Source organism: Clavelina lepadiformis, chromosome 6 (genome assembly GCF_947623445.1).
Source record: "Clavelina lepadiformis chromosome 6, kaClaLepa1.1, whole genome shotgun sequence".
Classification (NCBI taxonomy): Eukaryota; Metazoa; Chordata; class Ascidiacea; order Aplousobranchia; family Clavelinidae; genus Clavelina; species Clavelina lepadiformis.
The window spans coordinates 2532895-2549556 of record NC_135245.1 but is presented as its reverse complement, the minus strand read 5'-3'; the positions used below and the strand labels follow the sequence as shown (position 1 = coordinate 2549556).

The 16662-nt window shown below is 36.9% G+C and overlaps 2 protein-coding genes across 3 annotated transcripts; both read right to left on the bottom strand.

The window, feature by feature from the left end:
• Positions 1–3: 3 nt before the first annotated feature.
• LOC143463514 (vacuolar protein sorting-associated protein 8 homolog) lies at positions 4–12035 on the bottom strand. Of its 2 annotated transcripts, XM_076962011.1 has the most exons (38): positions 11895–12035; positions 11658–11723; positions 11427–11499; positions 10992–11100; positions 10654–10768; positions 10503–10557; positions 10123–10247; positions 9564–9650; positions 9259–9326; positions 8960–9010; positions 8750–8852; positions 8515–8571; positions 8303–8422; positions 8113–8193; positions 7832–8002; positions 7280–7478; positions 7163–7209; positions 6861–6932; positions 6685–6770; positions 6290–6429; positions 5909–5973; positions 5563–5704; positions 5246–5361; positions 4946–5062; positions 4727–4828; positions 4475–4627; positions 3964–4131; positions 3686–3784; positions 3255–3344; positions 3027–3117; positions 2766–2908; positions 2554–2683; positions 2267–2364; positions 1877–2029; positions 1539–1654; positions 1121–1258; positions 785–941; positions 4–469 (listed from the first exon to the last, which is right to left on the bottom strand). In XM_076962011.1, exons 1-38 carry the CDS (start codon positions 11925–11927, stop codon positions 353–355), a joined length of 4053 nt encoding a protein of 1350 aa, XP_076818126.1. In that variant the 5' UTR covers positions 11928–12035; the 3' UTR covers positions 4–352. The 2 variants fall into 2 exon arrangements, with proteins under 2 accessions (XP_076818126.1, XP_076818127.1); XM_076962012.1 differs by lacking the exons at positions 10992–11100; positions 11427–11499; positions 11658–11723; positions 11895–12035 and having other exon boundaries at positions 10503–10553; positions 10654–10761.
• LOC143463515 (uncharacterized) lies at positions 12036–16129 on the bottom strand. Its single transcript, XM_076962013.1, has one exon. It carries the CDS (start codon positions 15625–15627, stop codon positions 13072–13074), a length of 2556 nt encoding a protein of 851 aa, XP_076818128.1. The 5' UTR covers positions 15628–16129; the 3' UTR covers positions 12036–13071.
• Positions 16130–16662: the final 533 nt, after the last annotated feature.

The following is a 16662-nucleotide window of genomic DNA, read 5'->3' as shown; positions in this document are numbered from 1 at the left end:
GAATATAGTAGCAGCATTTAATCACGAAGTGCATCGACATTTGATGAACGTTACACGATAGAGAATTAGCAGAACGACGGTATCAGATTGGAACAGCACCTTTCAAGGTCTATTCGTGCTGTTTGCTACTGAAAGTAATTAGAAATTGAAAACGGTGCATTTAAGAAATAATAAATAAACTTTCGATAAATGATATATGAAACCAATATGAATTTTTTTAACGGTGGCACACAACGGAGCCTCACAAGCGAGGTACGAAGTGCAGACCCGAAACGTGTTAAACAAACAATCGATTCACTTAAAAACACTGAAGAATTTGGTTATGACGTGAGGCATCCTAACATTCGATGCATCAGTTGAATTTAAGGGGCGGGTGTTTAGTTTTCAGGGAGAAGTTTTTCGGGTCAAAAGGCGGACGAAAACCTGAACTTCGATTGCGGTCACGCGCACGATCCTGTGGCTTGTCTTCCTACAGAAAAGAAAATATTCTGAAGTGCGTGATGTGGTGTCTGACGCACAAGGCGGCGTAAACTATGCCCTAACGGTTTGTACACGCCAGCAGTGAAGAAAACTGCCGGTCGCCCGAAACCGTACCATACTAACGGAAACAGCAACATGCCGAGCATGCATGTTGTAGAGTCTTCCTTGCGTTAAAGGATCAAAGTCATTTGGGCTTTAACGGAGTACAAAACCTGCTAATTTAGGTGTACACTAGACATATATAATAACAATTAGGCAAAGGCTGGTTGGTTAATATTCATAAGAGTGGGAGTTACGGTTCTACCTTTCGGAGGCAAGCGGCCATGGATGCTAAAAGGCCTTCTTGGTACTCGGATCTTTTCAGACTTGTTTCGTAACATTTATGATCTCTGTCGTGGTGAGGATTCGAACCCGGGTTCAACTCCAGTCGTATGCAAGCTTCGTGGTACACGGTGCCGCAGCTGAATCAAGAAAAAAGTGATTCAATCTTTTTTCTTCATGTGTTTTGTTGTTTTTTTGGATGAAAAACAGCGAACTAATATGAATTTCGTTAAAAATCGAAAACATCGCCTAATACCGGTTTCAAAATAACCAAAAACAAAGGCATTGTCACAGACTGCAGAAAAGTTTAAAGGCTGACCTAAACACAACTAAATTCTGACGTTCCGAGCCCAGCAAGTGCAGAATAGAACGACGACACAGAGTACAAAACTGTGACCTTGGAGCCACGCCACGAGTGACATTGCGACGTAGATTGACCAGCGTTTCATGACGAGCCCTGAAAAACAAAAATTATTAAAGTTAAAGCTTGAACTTGTTCAACGTCTACTACGTGGGCACTTGCGAAGCACCGATGATTTCTATGACGTCATTATGAAGTGAAACGTTGGCTTTCTAGAGGTTTACGTCAGTGCGGAATCCTTAAAATTTTGCCGGAACATAGAGACACAGTCATTGGAAAAGCCAGCTAGGCTACTTCACTGCGCTAAAGCCGTAAAGTGACGAGATTTGTGCGCAAATATTAGGCTGGTGATTGGCTCTTGTGATTCAAATCTTACCTTGCCAATAAATTCAATGTAGTGCCCAACAATGTGCTTTCATATCTATACGTTTCCAACATGCCTAGTAGTAAATCTTTAATCTCGGCGAATTTTCCACCTTTGTACGCGGGATCCTAGAAAGTAGAAATACCAACACGTGATTCGGTAGAACAACCACGTTAGATTAAATGTAGATCGAAAATTCCAGCAGTCTCGGAAGAGAAATGAAATGTCTTACGAAATTAATGATTTTTCACTTGATTGCAGGCAAAATTTTTAAAAATGGAAAAAAGCACACAAAGTACATAACAATGTGGCCAATGACACATGCTAGAGAATATGGTAGGATGGTCGACCTGGATTATTTTCTGCAGGACAGCGGGTAGGGTCATGTGACCTATCATTGACGTCAGTACGTAACGAGCCAATCGCTTAGCAATGACGTCATCGGCATTGCGTGCTCCGTGGAGGGATTGGAGCACAACGTCGAGAAGAGAAAACCAAAATTTCTGAAAGTTAAAAGAAAACTTGTAAATATTAACAAATCGAAATAATCTCGCAATGAGACAGATAGTAGCACATAAACCAAGATTTGTCAAAAAATAATGTCATTTTCAGATAATTCTGAAATTTCGGCGTTAGTATTGCATAAATCGGCAAAAGATTTTTAGTTATTTGTCTTATTACAAAATCTGCTCCTCTATGGACTATTGTCTCGGTAAAATCCACTTCCTCCACAAACATACCTCCCGTTGTTTCTCCAACAGCTTACTTGAGTTCCTCTGACACAACCTCACAACATCTCCAACGGCTGACATCACCTCTTCCTCCAACGCCATAGTTTCTGTGCATGTCAAAATTATCATGGGGGGGTTTGTCCAGCAACGCGTTTATTATATACTTGTAAGTCGTAAAAAATTATCCCAAATCTTGTTGCAGCGTGATGGAATAAATTACAATTAAGCAACTGCCACAAAAACATCCTTGTGATAAATTCAACCATCTGTCAGCAGCAAACAACACCCAATGGTACCTTCTTCAGCATCCAAAAGCTTCATTTTATCGCGAGTCATGGCAAGTAATATGTTAAAGGCCCCAGTGATGTCACCACTCTCTTCAAGAAGATAAGCGGTTGCGTCATCAACACGATGACGTCGAACAATCTAGGAATGACGTCACAACTGTCTAACGCTGTAATCAAAAATGCTAATCAAACCACTTCGTAAAGTAACGTTGTTAACTTACCTCAAGCGCTCTGTGACGTCTCATGACATCACAATCCTGGATAAATGTAAGCACTTGGTCACGGTCGAACTGGCACATGAGTGACAAGTACAGCTCGCATGTGTCAGGGTCGGAAGGCTGTGATGTGTGTGTGTCGTCATCACCTGTGGATAAACAAGACTTGAAATAGCAAAACTGGGCATAAAATCTCTCTACGCAGTGTTGGTGCTTGGAGTACTAATACATTGCGATGTACTTGAAGCGTTAATAGTTTTAACTTACCAAAATAAGAATCTGTTATAAAATCGTTAACGTCTTGTTTTTCGTGACTAAACAATCCTTGCAAAAATGTGAACAAGATGAACGGCTCATCCTGAAATATATTTGGAAATGAGTGATTTTGGCGGAAGCTTGTAACTGCATTGACAACAACAACAGCAAATAAAAGACCCAATTACAGCGTTGAAATCTATAAAAATTTACAGGTTAAATCATGAAAGAAATGCTTACATGAAGCTTGGCAGCAATGGTCTGTATCGATCCTTGCAACACTGTTGTTACTAAACTGGCCGCTTGCTTCCCATTTAAAGAGATAAGATCCTGCAAGATTTTGAACAAACGTCTAACTAGGCGGTGATATTTATGATTTTTAGTTACTGGTTCCGTAAAACCTCTTTAAAGGAGCAGGAGCCATCAACATTTTAACAACTGGTTGGCAGTTAGTTTGTTTAGTAATCGATTCAAGCAAACTGGAAAAATCTCACAACTAATTGCTGGTTTCTAGTAGTTGCAGAACACGGTCAAAATTAAAAGAATTCTTTACAAACGATACTTCTACTGCAACGTATTTATTGTCTGTATCCTGTACAACCAATCCTTGTGTTACTTTGTTTATATGTAAACAAATTTGCCTGAATTGACTCTATACATCAAGCAATTACCTTTATGTGTTCTAGAACCGTATCCTTTGTCTTCTGTTTCTCCACATCACTGTAAGCTGAGCTTCCAAGGACATCACGGATGAAAGTAAAGACATGATCCTTCAAGATATGAAAACTGGTGAAAAAGTATTACAATATTTCTTGATTTTTGTTTCAAGTTTTGGATCTAATCTTACTCCTTGATCAAAATATTTACTTTATTGCAGCAACTTTGACTTGACCATTCTGTCATTTCAAAAAGTTCTCGTGACACTTCATTAACTAACTTTCTGTCTCACCTTCTGAGCCGGATCTCTCAGATGAGCAAGAAAAACGAGATCGTATCTTCTCCTCTGGCTGTTGAGAAACCTCAGGACTCTGTAGAACGATGCTCGTTCCGCAAGAGTGATCAAGCGCGAATTATCACTGTGTGCCAGGATACCGCACTGCAAGAGGTCAACCAAGGCCTGCAAGACATAGATATCACACAATCTAGTGTCAACAAGCATGTTATGTCGTATACTGTGAGTAGATCACGCAAAACAAGGATATGCATTGAGAGAGCAAAGCTTTGTTGTTTGTAACCATATGTAGATGATAAAACACTCCCAATGCCCAGCAACATAGCACTAATAATCTGGTATATTTCACTGTACAGTGTACCTGTAAAACGCGTAACGTACGTAAAACTGACATTCCATGTATAAATAGCCTGTATATCTCTGCAAATATGTCATATCATTTTTTATTTGTTCTATAAACATGGGAAGCAAGCAATATGCTCAGCTTAAGCTCAAGCACTGAAGGTACCTGCTGTCTCTCCTCGTGATCTGTGGCTTGATCACCAGGGGTTGTCAGAAACTCCACAACCTGATTCTTGAGAGTTTCGTTCAACTGCAACCTTGCACCTTGTCGAGCAGACTGGCGCGCTAGGAACGTGAAAAGGGAACCCACCTGGTCCGGCTACAAAAATTGTCCAAATTGAAGAAAAACTTAATTAATTTCGATGTCATTTGATGTAACGTCATTTGTTAGTTGTGCTTCACTCTGTTTGCTTCATACCTTGAAGCCTTCATTTTCAAGCATGACTTGCAGTAGAACATCGACAAAATTTTGAACTTTTGAAATACCTTCGCTGTCTTGAAAGTCAGGCTCGGAAAATGACTAAGAACAGATTTACATCGCATTGTTGTAAATAAACAGTACTACAGTAGTAACCTTCAAGCTTTGATGAGATGAATGCACAAATACATTATCAGCTAATAGCAGACACAGACTTACCAGTGACAAGACATTGAGAAATTCTTTCGTAGAAAAGCGCAGCAATATGTTTATGATGGGATATAACCCACGCATGTTCTTTTCGTTCAAATGAGGCTGCACTAAGCAACTGAACATCTGAGAAAAATTCAAATTCAATTTACTTGCTCGTAAAAAATAGCAAATACAAAATTGGTAATGTGCAAATGGACTAAAAAACAATGGCGCCAAGAATGAAAGTGAGAACTGCAATAACAGCAAGCACAGGAAACAGTAATGAAACTATTGAACTGAAGGACTTGAATTACAATAAGCTCTTGCCTGCTGCTTTACACGTTTTGATGTTTCCTGGTCCATAATGCCATGGGGATAAGCCAGTCCAGCAAGACAGCAGCTGACATAAACCAGTAGTTTGTTGCCCAGGGTTGTAATTTTATCTGTAACATGAAATCTACTTCCTTGTATATTGCATAATATTGGTGGATATAACAAAGTAACTGGCATTAACACATGATTTATTTGGCACCAGATAACAGTTGATTTTAAAACGTGGGAAATTTTAATATAAACACAAAGCCAAAACATCCGGACAAAAGAATACATCTGAATGTTAAAATCTAAACACTCAGAACATTTACCGCTTAATGGTATCCCAGTATCAAGCGCAGATTGCAAAAGAACCAGCAATTCACACAGTGGACCAATGAAATCTTTCATTCCCCTGTTGTGGATGCTAATTATTGCATCATAAAGCCCATGGGCCCAGCACATATGCATGACCTGTAAATCATTAACGACACTGGTAATGATGCACTTCGTGTTGTAAACAACACGATATAATCAGTGAATTAGAGTGTACGTTACTTCAAACATGAAAGCTTGATTTGTGGGTTATACTTTGTGTGGAAATGTGATTATACTTATGTTAAGTACATAGACAATTAAGTTTATTACAGATAGCACAAAATTGTTCAGGTATGTTACCTGATTGAGGTCCAGACTTCTCACATCGAGATGAAGAAGACAATTTTCAACATTTGACAACATATCTTTGAAAAAAAAAACATGTGTACAGGTGATAGATGATGAGATAAGGTAATTGAACAAAACCGAATTGTAATCAAGAAACATAATTTGATATATAGAAATAATCAATACAGGGCATTGCAATAACGGTATGATTCAGAGCAATTAGAATGCTATAACATTGAAACAAACCTATATTTTTGTGATTGAAAACTCAGCAGTGGCTTAGTAAGATAAACAAGATCTATGTCAGTCTACCATATGCTATACTTTGAAATGGTCTGAATAGTAAGCAAATTGTCTAATCGCATCCAAAGCACAAACCGCTATAAAACTCACGCTTAGCTTGAAAATGTTCTATAAAATCCTTCATTACTACGGGGCTGATTTCTTTTAACTTGTCTTTTAAGATGTAAGGTTCTAGGCACTCGAGAAATGCCCCATGTGCAATGCAATCAGGACGAAATCGTTCATAAATTCTGAAATAAAATCAACCCTTAATCATAAAATTATGAACACCTTGATGAGTTTTCTGACCTAAATAGTGCTTAGAAAATATGTTAATTGTATCGGTTGAAACGTTGTTATTATTTACTGGTGACAACGTATGTTATTGAACTATTTTACAGCAACCCGTTCGTAACACATACTACTGTACAATTACAGAGCGCACATAATTCATACAATACATGTGCCTAATTCATATCAATTGTGGTAGATAATATTGTCCTTACCTGCCAAACAATACATCCACCCTATTCAATCGCAGGCAGTGATCAACACAAATAGGAACAACATTGCGATAGAAATTGATAAGCACCTAAGAAGACACCCAAGCTCAGTAGAACGCAAAGATCAGCATAACACAATTAAAAGTTTACAATAAAATGATGCCAGCAAAGATATAAACCTGAAGTTTTCCACTATCTGGACATAGTTTTGTCATTGCAAGGTCAACGTATTCAACTAGGATGTCCAACATCTAAACGTAAATTTTACATTGTATATCCATGTACTGTACAATTACACATTGTTATTAACTACAAAAAGGTAGAACTTGCTATACTTATTCTGAAATCTACACTGCTGATTAATTCAGTATGTTTGCTAGAAATATCAGTTGTATTAAGTTTGAAATACTACGCTCCATTAGAAAACATAACTTTGTATTTTATTGTATGTGTATTATTATAGAGTTCAAGGTCTCTTTACCACATCAGATATCACTCGTTTTCTCTCGTTTGGGTCTGCAGGCAAACCTAAAGTTGAAGAGTTGCAATTAGTGGGAGACTTTTTACGTCAGTATTTTATTTGGGGGGGGGAGGTTACCAACGATAGCTTTCGCCGATCCATCGTAGAAGGTGAGTGCGAGCTTGAGCGCCTGTTGGTGGCCACTTCTCAATGCAATGTTTATTCTTTCTCTCCATGTGTTGATTGTCGAAGTGAAAACAGCTTCAATTCCAAGAAAAGCGACACCTTTGTTGAAAGGAATCATCGACTGATAGCAAGCATGTTCACCGATCATTGCCTGCATGAAAAATGGTTCAATTCTCAAACCATCAACCATAACCAAAATCCACTGCACAAAATTATAAAATAACTCATTTATATTACTTCCAATGTCATATTATCATTTCTATGTCAACCATTAATATGGGATAGATTTTCAAAGTTCATTAATGCAACCTCTTCAAATAGATTTTTAATTATTGATAGTTCTGATACAAACACATGGCACGGCACTGGTTGCAGAAAAACAAACACAAAAGCTGAGCAGGATGTTCCTTAGAACAGGATGCAGCTTGCAACAATTCCCAGCAAAAAGTCACAAATAAAACAACAACAAAAACCGCGAAACTGAAGAAGTTGATATTATCTCACCAAAGCCTGACTGACATTTCCACCAGTGGCAATCGATTTGAATGTTGCGCTATTATAAACCAAATTGATGTGATCAAGCGGTTTTGTTTCTAAATTTGTTTGGGAATCAACATCTACAACATGAGCCCTTTCTCGGATATCAAGAAGTAATACCGTGCGATGATTCAGCCACTGCATAAGCAATAAATTAATTAACTGATGCATACCGTACAGAAGTACCAGTGGCAGCTATAGAGTTGCACACATTCAGCTTGAGTGCACTTAAACACACATGTACTTACACACGTGTTTATTAATTTATAAGTAAGGTTCATTGTCCTGAGATGAACAAAATTGAAGACATCCCAGCTTTGGCTTTTGACCTGAAAATTGAGAAGTGTATTACAAATAGTGGGGTCTTAGCTGGGAGTTGCTTAAGAAATCAAAAACAAAATGTTACACGCAAAATGATAATAAATGTTGAGATTGTACCTGGAAGAAATAGATAACGTCGCCACGAGCAAACATGAGGATCACATCCACAGAAAAGTTGCCGTCTAAACGAATTACAGATAATTGCCATGCCAACAGCGGGACGCATGTTGGGTTGATCTACGTCAGCAAAGAAAAAAAAGAGTTGGTATTGCAGAGAAAAGAGTTGAATTGAACTAGACTTAAATGTGATTCCAACTGCAAACACTTACAGCGAGCTTGTGAGAAAAGAGAATTTTGATTTGAGGTCGTAAGGTAACAACCAGAACCTATTAACAAGAACAATGTTCAGGTAATAAAAACATTTCCTAGCCACATACAAAAGGAAATTGGAGTCGAGAATGGTGTTGAAACTACTGATGTAGTTGAAGTAAAAACACTTAAATTGATCTTTAAATATTAAAAAGTTTGCTGCAAAAGCTTTTTTCAGTATATTTTCAAACATACCTTGGAAAGGGTGCCCATTGCAAGTAGATGTCTATCTCTAAATGGGTGATCGGCAACGTTTTTGCCAAGATGGAGGGTTTCTATGGCACACACCTCACCCCGACTTTGAAAATATTTGTTAATGTTAGTAAATACGTTTAGTTTTCTTCCTTCATTTGTAAATAAATTAACGCGCTGATATTCACAGATAATTAAATTACAAGTAGTCACCTTCCTGAGAAAAGACATCTTGACTCACACGATCGTACGCCCATTACACGGCTGAAGAAATGAATAGACACAATTCAAAATAAATTTAAACTCAAGTAGAAATGAACTAGCTAGTGAAAGAAGCTGTTCAAAACCGAAACTTACACGGAAAGTAATCAATATTTAAGTTATTAAAAACAGTAAGGCTTCGATTTAAAAGGAAAAGGAGAAAAAATTTCAGAAAATATATTACAAAAAAATAGTTGCAATTTGACATAAAAAGCTCTGCTGTTTCAGATTACCCGTGTTAATGCACTCACCGAAAGTTAAGTTCAAAAACTGAGCCTCCACTGTCATTGCACACTGCTAATGTCGGGTCATCTGTAAACTGCAGACAGAATAATGCTGACAGGCAATCAAACAACAGCAACAAAACAACAGCCAATATCAAATATAACTTATTTTAAAAGTTTAACAAGTTGCGACAAGTATACAACTGGCCAACTGCGCACCCATATCAAAGAGGTCTTTATACATGATTATTGCGATATGGTATTTTATGATTCTCAGAAATGTATATGTATACTTGACTCAACAAGTTTCAAACAAAGACAAATAAACTCACTTTAACATGCAAGACAGCTGACCCAGGGGGGTGGGCATCAGTTATAGTTCGTAGAAGCTTTCCTGATGTGATGTCATACATAAGAATCTATGAATTCACAAACAATTTACAGCTTGACACTATGTTATATAAGATTGGAAATACAGATATTTGAAACATCAAAACAATACTTGCACGAGGCAACATAAGTGATTGTTAAAACAGTGATTGTTAAACAAACACAACACAAAACAGACAACATATGCTTGTAAAGCAATTCACAATGCAACACATTAGTTGAAGAAGAACATTTCTTCCTATCAAAGTCAGAAGCACAGATTGTTTGTAAAAGCTTTCAATGAATTTTTGTGACTTGTCAATTATTTACAAATGTTTGTTGCAATCTCGTGGCCACTGCTACATCTTCTTGCCATAGATTCCTTCTCTATTGACACGACTCATCCAGTTTTTAAATTGCATTGTGATTGCATTATGAATTGCTTTACAAGCATATCGTATTTTAACTGACTTAAATTATCTCTTTCACAGTTGGTTATAAATGACAAACTATATTATTCACCTCCCCTTTGGCATAACCAACTAGCATTCTGGTGCTATCTGAATTAAAGGTTAAAGCAGTAACTGAGCCGTATTTTGACCCAATCTTTGTACTACCAAGACAGAATTTCATGGCTTGGGATGCATCTGTGAAAAATAATAAGCTGTTTTCCAAACTTATTCAACATAACCATGCTTAAAAACATACAATAACTACCACACTTCAAAATAGTTGAGCATGCAAAATATAATTTATTTCAAACCTGTGGAAAACTAGGAAACGAAAACTTTAAAACTAAGAGTAAAATCAGAAATTCTTTTCAAGGGGAATTAATACACAGAGAAGATAAAGCAAATCAGCCCTGGATTAACTGATAGCTCATTTTATAATCAAGGACTTACCAAAGAGAAGAACGAGGCCTCTCGCAGTTCCAACAGCAAACATGGCCGAGGCTGCCTTCAAAAAATGTAAATCACCTGACTTAATAAGGCATCAACATAACCAGTGTTTACATAGCACAAAATTAATGGTCTCGCTTCAAGTGTAACTCACAAGTGTGGTTGGACGTCCAGCGTTAACCCGTTCCATCGCATCGAGCATCTGCCGCGATAGACCTTGCTCCTTTGTCAATGAAAGAACACTGCCGTGTTGATCCGCGTCAATTTCTCTTTAAAATAGTCAAAGGTTAAATACTTGAATACAAATCAAGAAGATAATAACGAAAAATGTATTGCAGTATGCTGTTCCTTTTTTGTGGTGGGTGTTATATATATTCCGCATTACCTAATTTCAAACAGCTTTTGGTAGCATGTGTTAACGGCGAGCAATAACAGTAAAATAATTTCACCGTTAAAATGTACAAATAGTTTAAAATAATGGGTTTATGAAACCTTTTTTTCTTGCTATCAGTGCTTGCAATTGATGTTGTTTCCCAGTTTTTTAGAACATTCAGCTCAGGAAGTGTTGGGTTTTTCGCAGGAGACACCAATGTGCTTGGGTCTTTATGCAAACACGTTCATGTTATGAAAACAGAAACGGATATTAATCAAAAAGAGATGATACATACGCATGCATTACATATATATATAGGAAATAATACAATCAGTATCCTGCCAACACAACAAACAGGAAAACCAGGAGGTATTTAATGCACCATGCATGTAAATACCAACACAAAGCACTGCAATGATAGATGGTACAGTTTGCAATTACACTTATGGATTTTTAAACAGTTTTATCGTACAATCTAGTGATCTTTAATTGTTTAAGATAGAAATCTTGCAATTTGTCACTGTAAAAAACTTCATATTGTAATTAAGCCACACCATTGTCTGATGGATTCAAGCCCTGGTCTGTTACATCATCCAGCGATATCAAAGGGTCATCATCATCGTCTGACTGTACAAATAAATGGAAGTTTAACCCTTGGTTCATTTAAGCAAGACACAAACATTATTAAGCAATATAGAAAAGCTTCTAAAATTTATGAAGGCAAGGTTCGGTAGCATTATCAATGACTGGAGGAATGATGTGAGATTTTAAAAGTGAAAAATTACTTCATTTAAGATGCTTTCCAATGTTGGCGTTTCAACTTCAGGAATATCAAATTCATCAGCATCAAGCTATGAGATTAGAAGAAGACATTAAAATAAAAATACTGAATAAAAACATAACAGAGCGAGGTTTTTTAAAAACTTTTTCTTTTCGTTTTAAAACGATCCTACCATTAAACAAAAATTATTTCATATAAATTTCATATTATTTGTAAATTGTAATCATCACTTTGCATATACCTCTTCCAAATCATCATTATCTAGTATATCCATGTCTAAATTCAGCTTTTTTCACAAAGATATAGAGCAGGACAAGAAATAAGCACACAATCACCTTATCCAAATTACATTTTAATGAGTTAATACAGATCTGATGTACAACTAAATAAAGATGGGAACTCAAAATAATAAAGTATGAAGTTTTAGAAGAAGTTCGTTCTCGAATACAAAAAAATACATTCATTTGAAAACCTGGGCGTTCGTTAGAATACACGAATGATGAAAACAATTGAATCAGTGCACTGCAAGCATCTTTGCCTGACAAACAGGATTAAATTTGCTGAATAATATGAAGCATACATAATTATGAAAGCTTGCATATACTTTACCAATCCACAATTTTACTCAGCTGAACCCACAGTACAAACAAGTAGTTAGAAATCAACCAACAAGACTTAAACAGGATGATACCTTTAGAAATGTACATGTAGGCATCAGTTCACTTTTCACGCATATGAACGACGCACCATTCACAGATGTTTTTCCAAAAACTTAACAATCGGTAACCTAGATTTAGTCATATTGTCCCAATATTGGAGAAGCAGACACAGCATATGTAAGTTTTATAAATCACACAAAGAAAATAAAACAAAAACAAAAACCTACTTTAAAAGTCTATTGGCATACAATCAATGCCAAACTCGTTTACAATAAATACTATAACCACTTATGCAGAAATAGACAAAACTTGTGATGGATTTGTTAGAAAAATTGCAGCATAAATACATCAACTCACATACTTGTTGGTTACATAAACACAAAACTTCAAAAAATCAACACAATTTGTACCACTCAATCACAAATCCAAAACACTACCTCTACTAAATAGCACAATATTCAATGGCACGTGAGCACTACCTGACACGTTGTAACAACAGCCACTAACATCAGTTGAAATAATAAGACATGTACTGGAGGCAGATTGGAGATAACATCCTAAGCAGTGACAAAAAATTATTTGAGAAAGCAGCACAAAAATGAGTGAACTGAGTATATAAAAAAATGATGACTTATACAACTGTTGTCCAACACTAACATACCATGGTACTGATATATTGCGATATATATACCAAATACACTGATGACTATGATAACTAGCTTCCCTTGTCATAAAAAGATATGTAAATTGAGTTCAATGTCATGCATTAAAAAGGTAGAAATAGAAAATTGGAATAAAAGCCAAAATTATTGCCATCACTACTACCCAACGTCCATAAGATGTCGAGTTTATTGTTTTCATTTTTTCTTCATGTTCAATACTAAGCTTTATGTATTGTGCGGACGCTTGCTGCAATTCAGTGTCTTTAAGTTGCAGAGCATTTTCCCATCTGGCTTGCTCCTTGGCTGACAATTCAGTCAGTGCTTCACTATGTCCAATTTCCTGCTTCAACGAATCTTTTAATCTCACTGTTTCATCTTCTAGAACTTGCAAGTCCTTCTGAACAAGCAGTTTTTCCTTTTCGGCTTCAACCAAGTTATCAGCTAGAGCACCAATCTCTGATTCCAAAGCACTTTTCTGTACGTAGCAATGCTCCAACTCATGTTGAAGTTCAGTCATCTGATTACTTGTTTCATTTAACTTTTCCACCGCAGTATTCAACTTTTGGGTGGACTCTTTCTCCTGCTTTTCGATCTTATCAACGTGAAGTGCTTGTTTCTCAAACCTAATTCTTAGTTCTTCGGCAAGTACTGTTTGCTTTGTAGCTGTAGCCTGTTCTTCTGCCAACTTGTTCTTTAAGAGACCCAACTCTTGTCCTGCTGTTTGAAAACTTTTTTCAGCACGTTCAAGCTTGATTGTGAGGTTTCGACAATCCTCTTCCCGGTCACGTACGGATGATTGAGCAGCGTTTAGCTCATCTTGTAAATGGTTTAACTTTTTCGTAGCCAGCCTAGATAGGATTACTCCATCTTGGGCTTCATTGAACTCACTTTGTTGAAACTGAATATTTTTTAATGCTTTTTGAGCCTCTTTTTCAGCAGGTGATGCTATAGAATTAGAATGAACTGCTTTAGATTCTCCGATGTGGTTAGTATTTGCTTGCTGACAGAGAGAAGAGTCTTCTACAGCAACAACATTAGAGCTAGGGTGTTCTACAATTACACTTCGTTTGGACTCAAGTTTTTCTTTCAGCTGGTTATTTTCCAGTTGAAGACTTTCAATATGTTGATCAGCTTTTCTTAATTTTCGATGTAATTCTTTAAGTTTAGCTTTAACAATTACCAAGCTTGGTGAAGAAATTTCAGTTTCATTATCCGATTCATCACTCTCACAGCGTGAAGTAGACTCGCACAGCTGTAGTATGCGTTCACTTTCTTCCACAACAGAGCGCACGTTCTCTTCCCGTTGCATTAAGTTCTCACGATCATTTAAAGCAGCCTGTAGCTCCTTGCTGGTTTCAGTGAGGGCAATATTTTGTCTTTCTTTTTCCTCTTGCAGTTTTAGTAGTTCTTCTTCAGCAAGTATTCTTTTTTCCTGATCCAGTAATTTTTCAGCATGTAGCTGATCCAATTTTGCTTCCATATCTGTCAGTTGAGATTTTAGGCCCTCAACACTGTCATCTGGGTCAGTGGTGTCACCATCTTTTATTTGACTCGCTATTTCCTGCAGCTTTTCATTTTCTGCTTGCAAAGTCTCTATGGTTTGCAGCTGCTTCTGGCCACTTTCAAGCAGCTCATCTATTTTATTTTGCAATTCGTAATTTTCTTTTTCCATACTGGCCTTCAATTGAGCATGCTGATGCTCTGCATCCTGAAGTTTTGAAGACAGTTCTTGCAATTTTGTTTGGTGAGACGTGGAGAGAGACTTAAGCTCAGTCTGTGTTTGCTCATACAAAGTACGTAGGTGTGTGCACTCATCCTCGGTATTGCTTAAGGAACGCTCCACGCTTGCAAGCTTTCTTGCAGCTTCTAGTTTTTCCTGCAAGGCTTGGCGTAGGGTTTCTTTGGAGGTGTTTTCATAATTGTATTTCTCCTCCTGTACTTGCTGAAGTTGGGTTTGCAGACTACCATCAGTCTGGCCTTTATTGAAAGCTTGCAGCTGATTCTCTAAGAACTCCAAGCGAGAAAGAAGACGATCCTCATCAATTAACGCTTGCCAGCCTTTTTCAGAAGCGTCGTGAGATGTGATCACTAAACGCTGGAGTAAAGCAAGCTTTTGTTCCAGCATTTGTTCACGGTGTAGGGCTTCTTGCAAATACTGGTGCAACTGATAAAGATCTTGTGCTTGGACAGAAGGTTGGACTTGACTAAATGGGACTTTTTCAATAAGCTTGTTCGTCCAAGAGCAGTTGCTCTGCTTTGCCTCCTCGCCATTTGGTAAGTAAAGTCTTAATTGTGAAACAATGCAGCCATGAGTCACTTTTCTTGCATTGTCTACAACGTCAACACCGAACTGTACAACATCACACGAATTCAGTTCTATTGCTGGACTTTCTTCAGATGCTTTACTTAGTCTTTGATTATTGACAAATGTACCATTGCTGCTTTTCGTGTCTTGTAAATAAAATTTTCCATTTTCAAACCACAACAATGCATGGTTACGGGACAGCACTTTGCAGTCAAACACAGCATTACTTGTGGATGGTTTGCATCTTGCAACGGACCTGCCAATTTTTACCGGATCACTCAGTGAAATATGGCGATCTTGAAATGGATATGAATTGGGGCAACATGAAAAATGAGCAACGGCAGTCATTATATTAATAAAACAAACTTGACATTTCTACATGGGTATAATCATAAAAATTATGCTGGAAAACACAGCTACCACATTATTACTAAAACTGATATTCTACTGTTTATATAAATAAATTAAATTATATAAACTGAGCAATTTGTAAAAAATTAACTTGTTTCATTGAATGTTCAAGGATAAACGACAATCTCCTTGGACACTAACAAACTGAAATTGGTAATGATCAGTAATGGCGATCAGCCACTTCTTTTAACTTTTTTGTCATTTTACAGTTTGTCAGTATTATGTAACATCTATATAAAGTGCCATAGTGTAAAGTGTGGCACCTGCACGTAGTAGATCTATCAACGTGAATAGCTAAACGACGAACTTCTTTATCTTTACGTCAAGTTATAATAGATAAACAAAAAAACAAAGGTTTCAATGCACACCATCGTGCAAAAAATTGCGTTTTTGCACACAAGATTTTTTCGTCAAAAACTGCCATATTTTGCAGTCGATAAAAAGCATGGCACACAAACATGGGGATACTATATTTTATCAAGTTCACACCTATTACAATAATTGTATTGTCTACAGTATTTTATGCCTTTAACTTCAAAAATTACAATTGCTAGCTTTTATAGGATAGCTAGCACAATAAACAACATGCACACATACAATTAAGGAACGGTAATAAGTGGTAAACGTTCAAGGTAAAGTAGGCCTAAAAAGTAAGCCTAAAAAGCTTTAATGCTCGTTTATAAAAAACTGGTGGCCAAGAACACGTTAAAATTCTAATTTTAACCTCTGCACACACAATTTTTCATAAAAAACTGTCATACTTTCCGGTCTGGAATCTGCATGGTGTATGACTGCCATAGTGCCATAATGTTACCTTTTTTATTACAGTGAAAGTAATGAAAAGTCGCAGACTGCGACAGATCAATGATCAAACGCACTATCATATTCTCCATAAAGGCAATGTTTAAATACGTAATTTGATAAAGATGAGAATGGAGCAGATGGTAACTGGATGAGAACTAGATCTCATCA

What these genes read in the sequence shown, in the direction of transcription:
- LOC143463514 (XM_076962011.1), bottom strand. Translation starts at nt 11,927, where the DNA reads ATGGATATACTAGATAATGATGATTTGGAAGAG. An exon ending in ATCGGCGAAAGCTATCGTTG is followed by an intron (nt 7,210 to 7,279) that starts GTAACCTCCCCC and finishes CTTCAACTTTAG; the next exon opens with GTTTGCCTGCAGACCCAAAC. An exon ending in TGAGAGATCCGGCTCAGAAG is followed by an intron (nt 3,785 to 3,963) that starts GTGAGACAGAAA and finishes CATATCTTGAAG; the next exon opens with GATCATGTCTTTACTTTCAT.
- LOC143463515 (XM_076962013.1), bottom strand. Translation starts at nt 15,627, where the DNA reads ATGACTGCCGTTGCTCATTTTTCATGTTGCCCCAATTCATATCCATTT.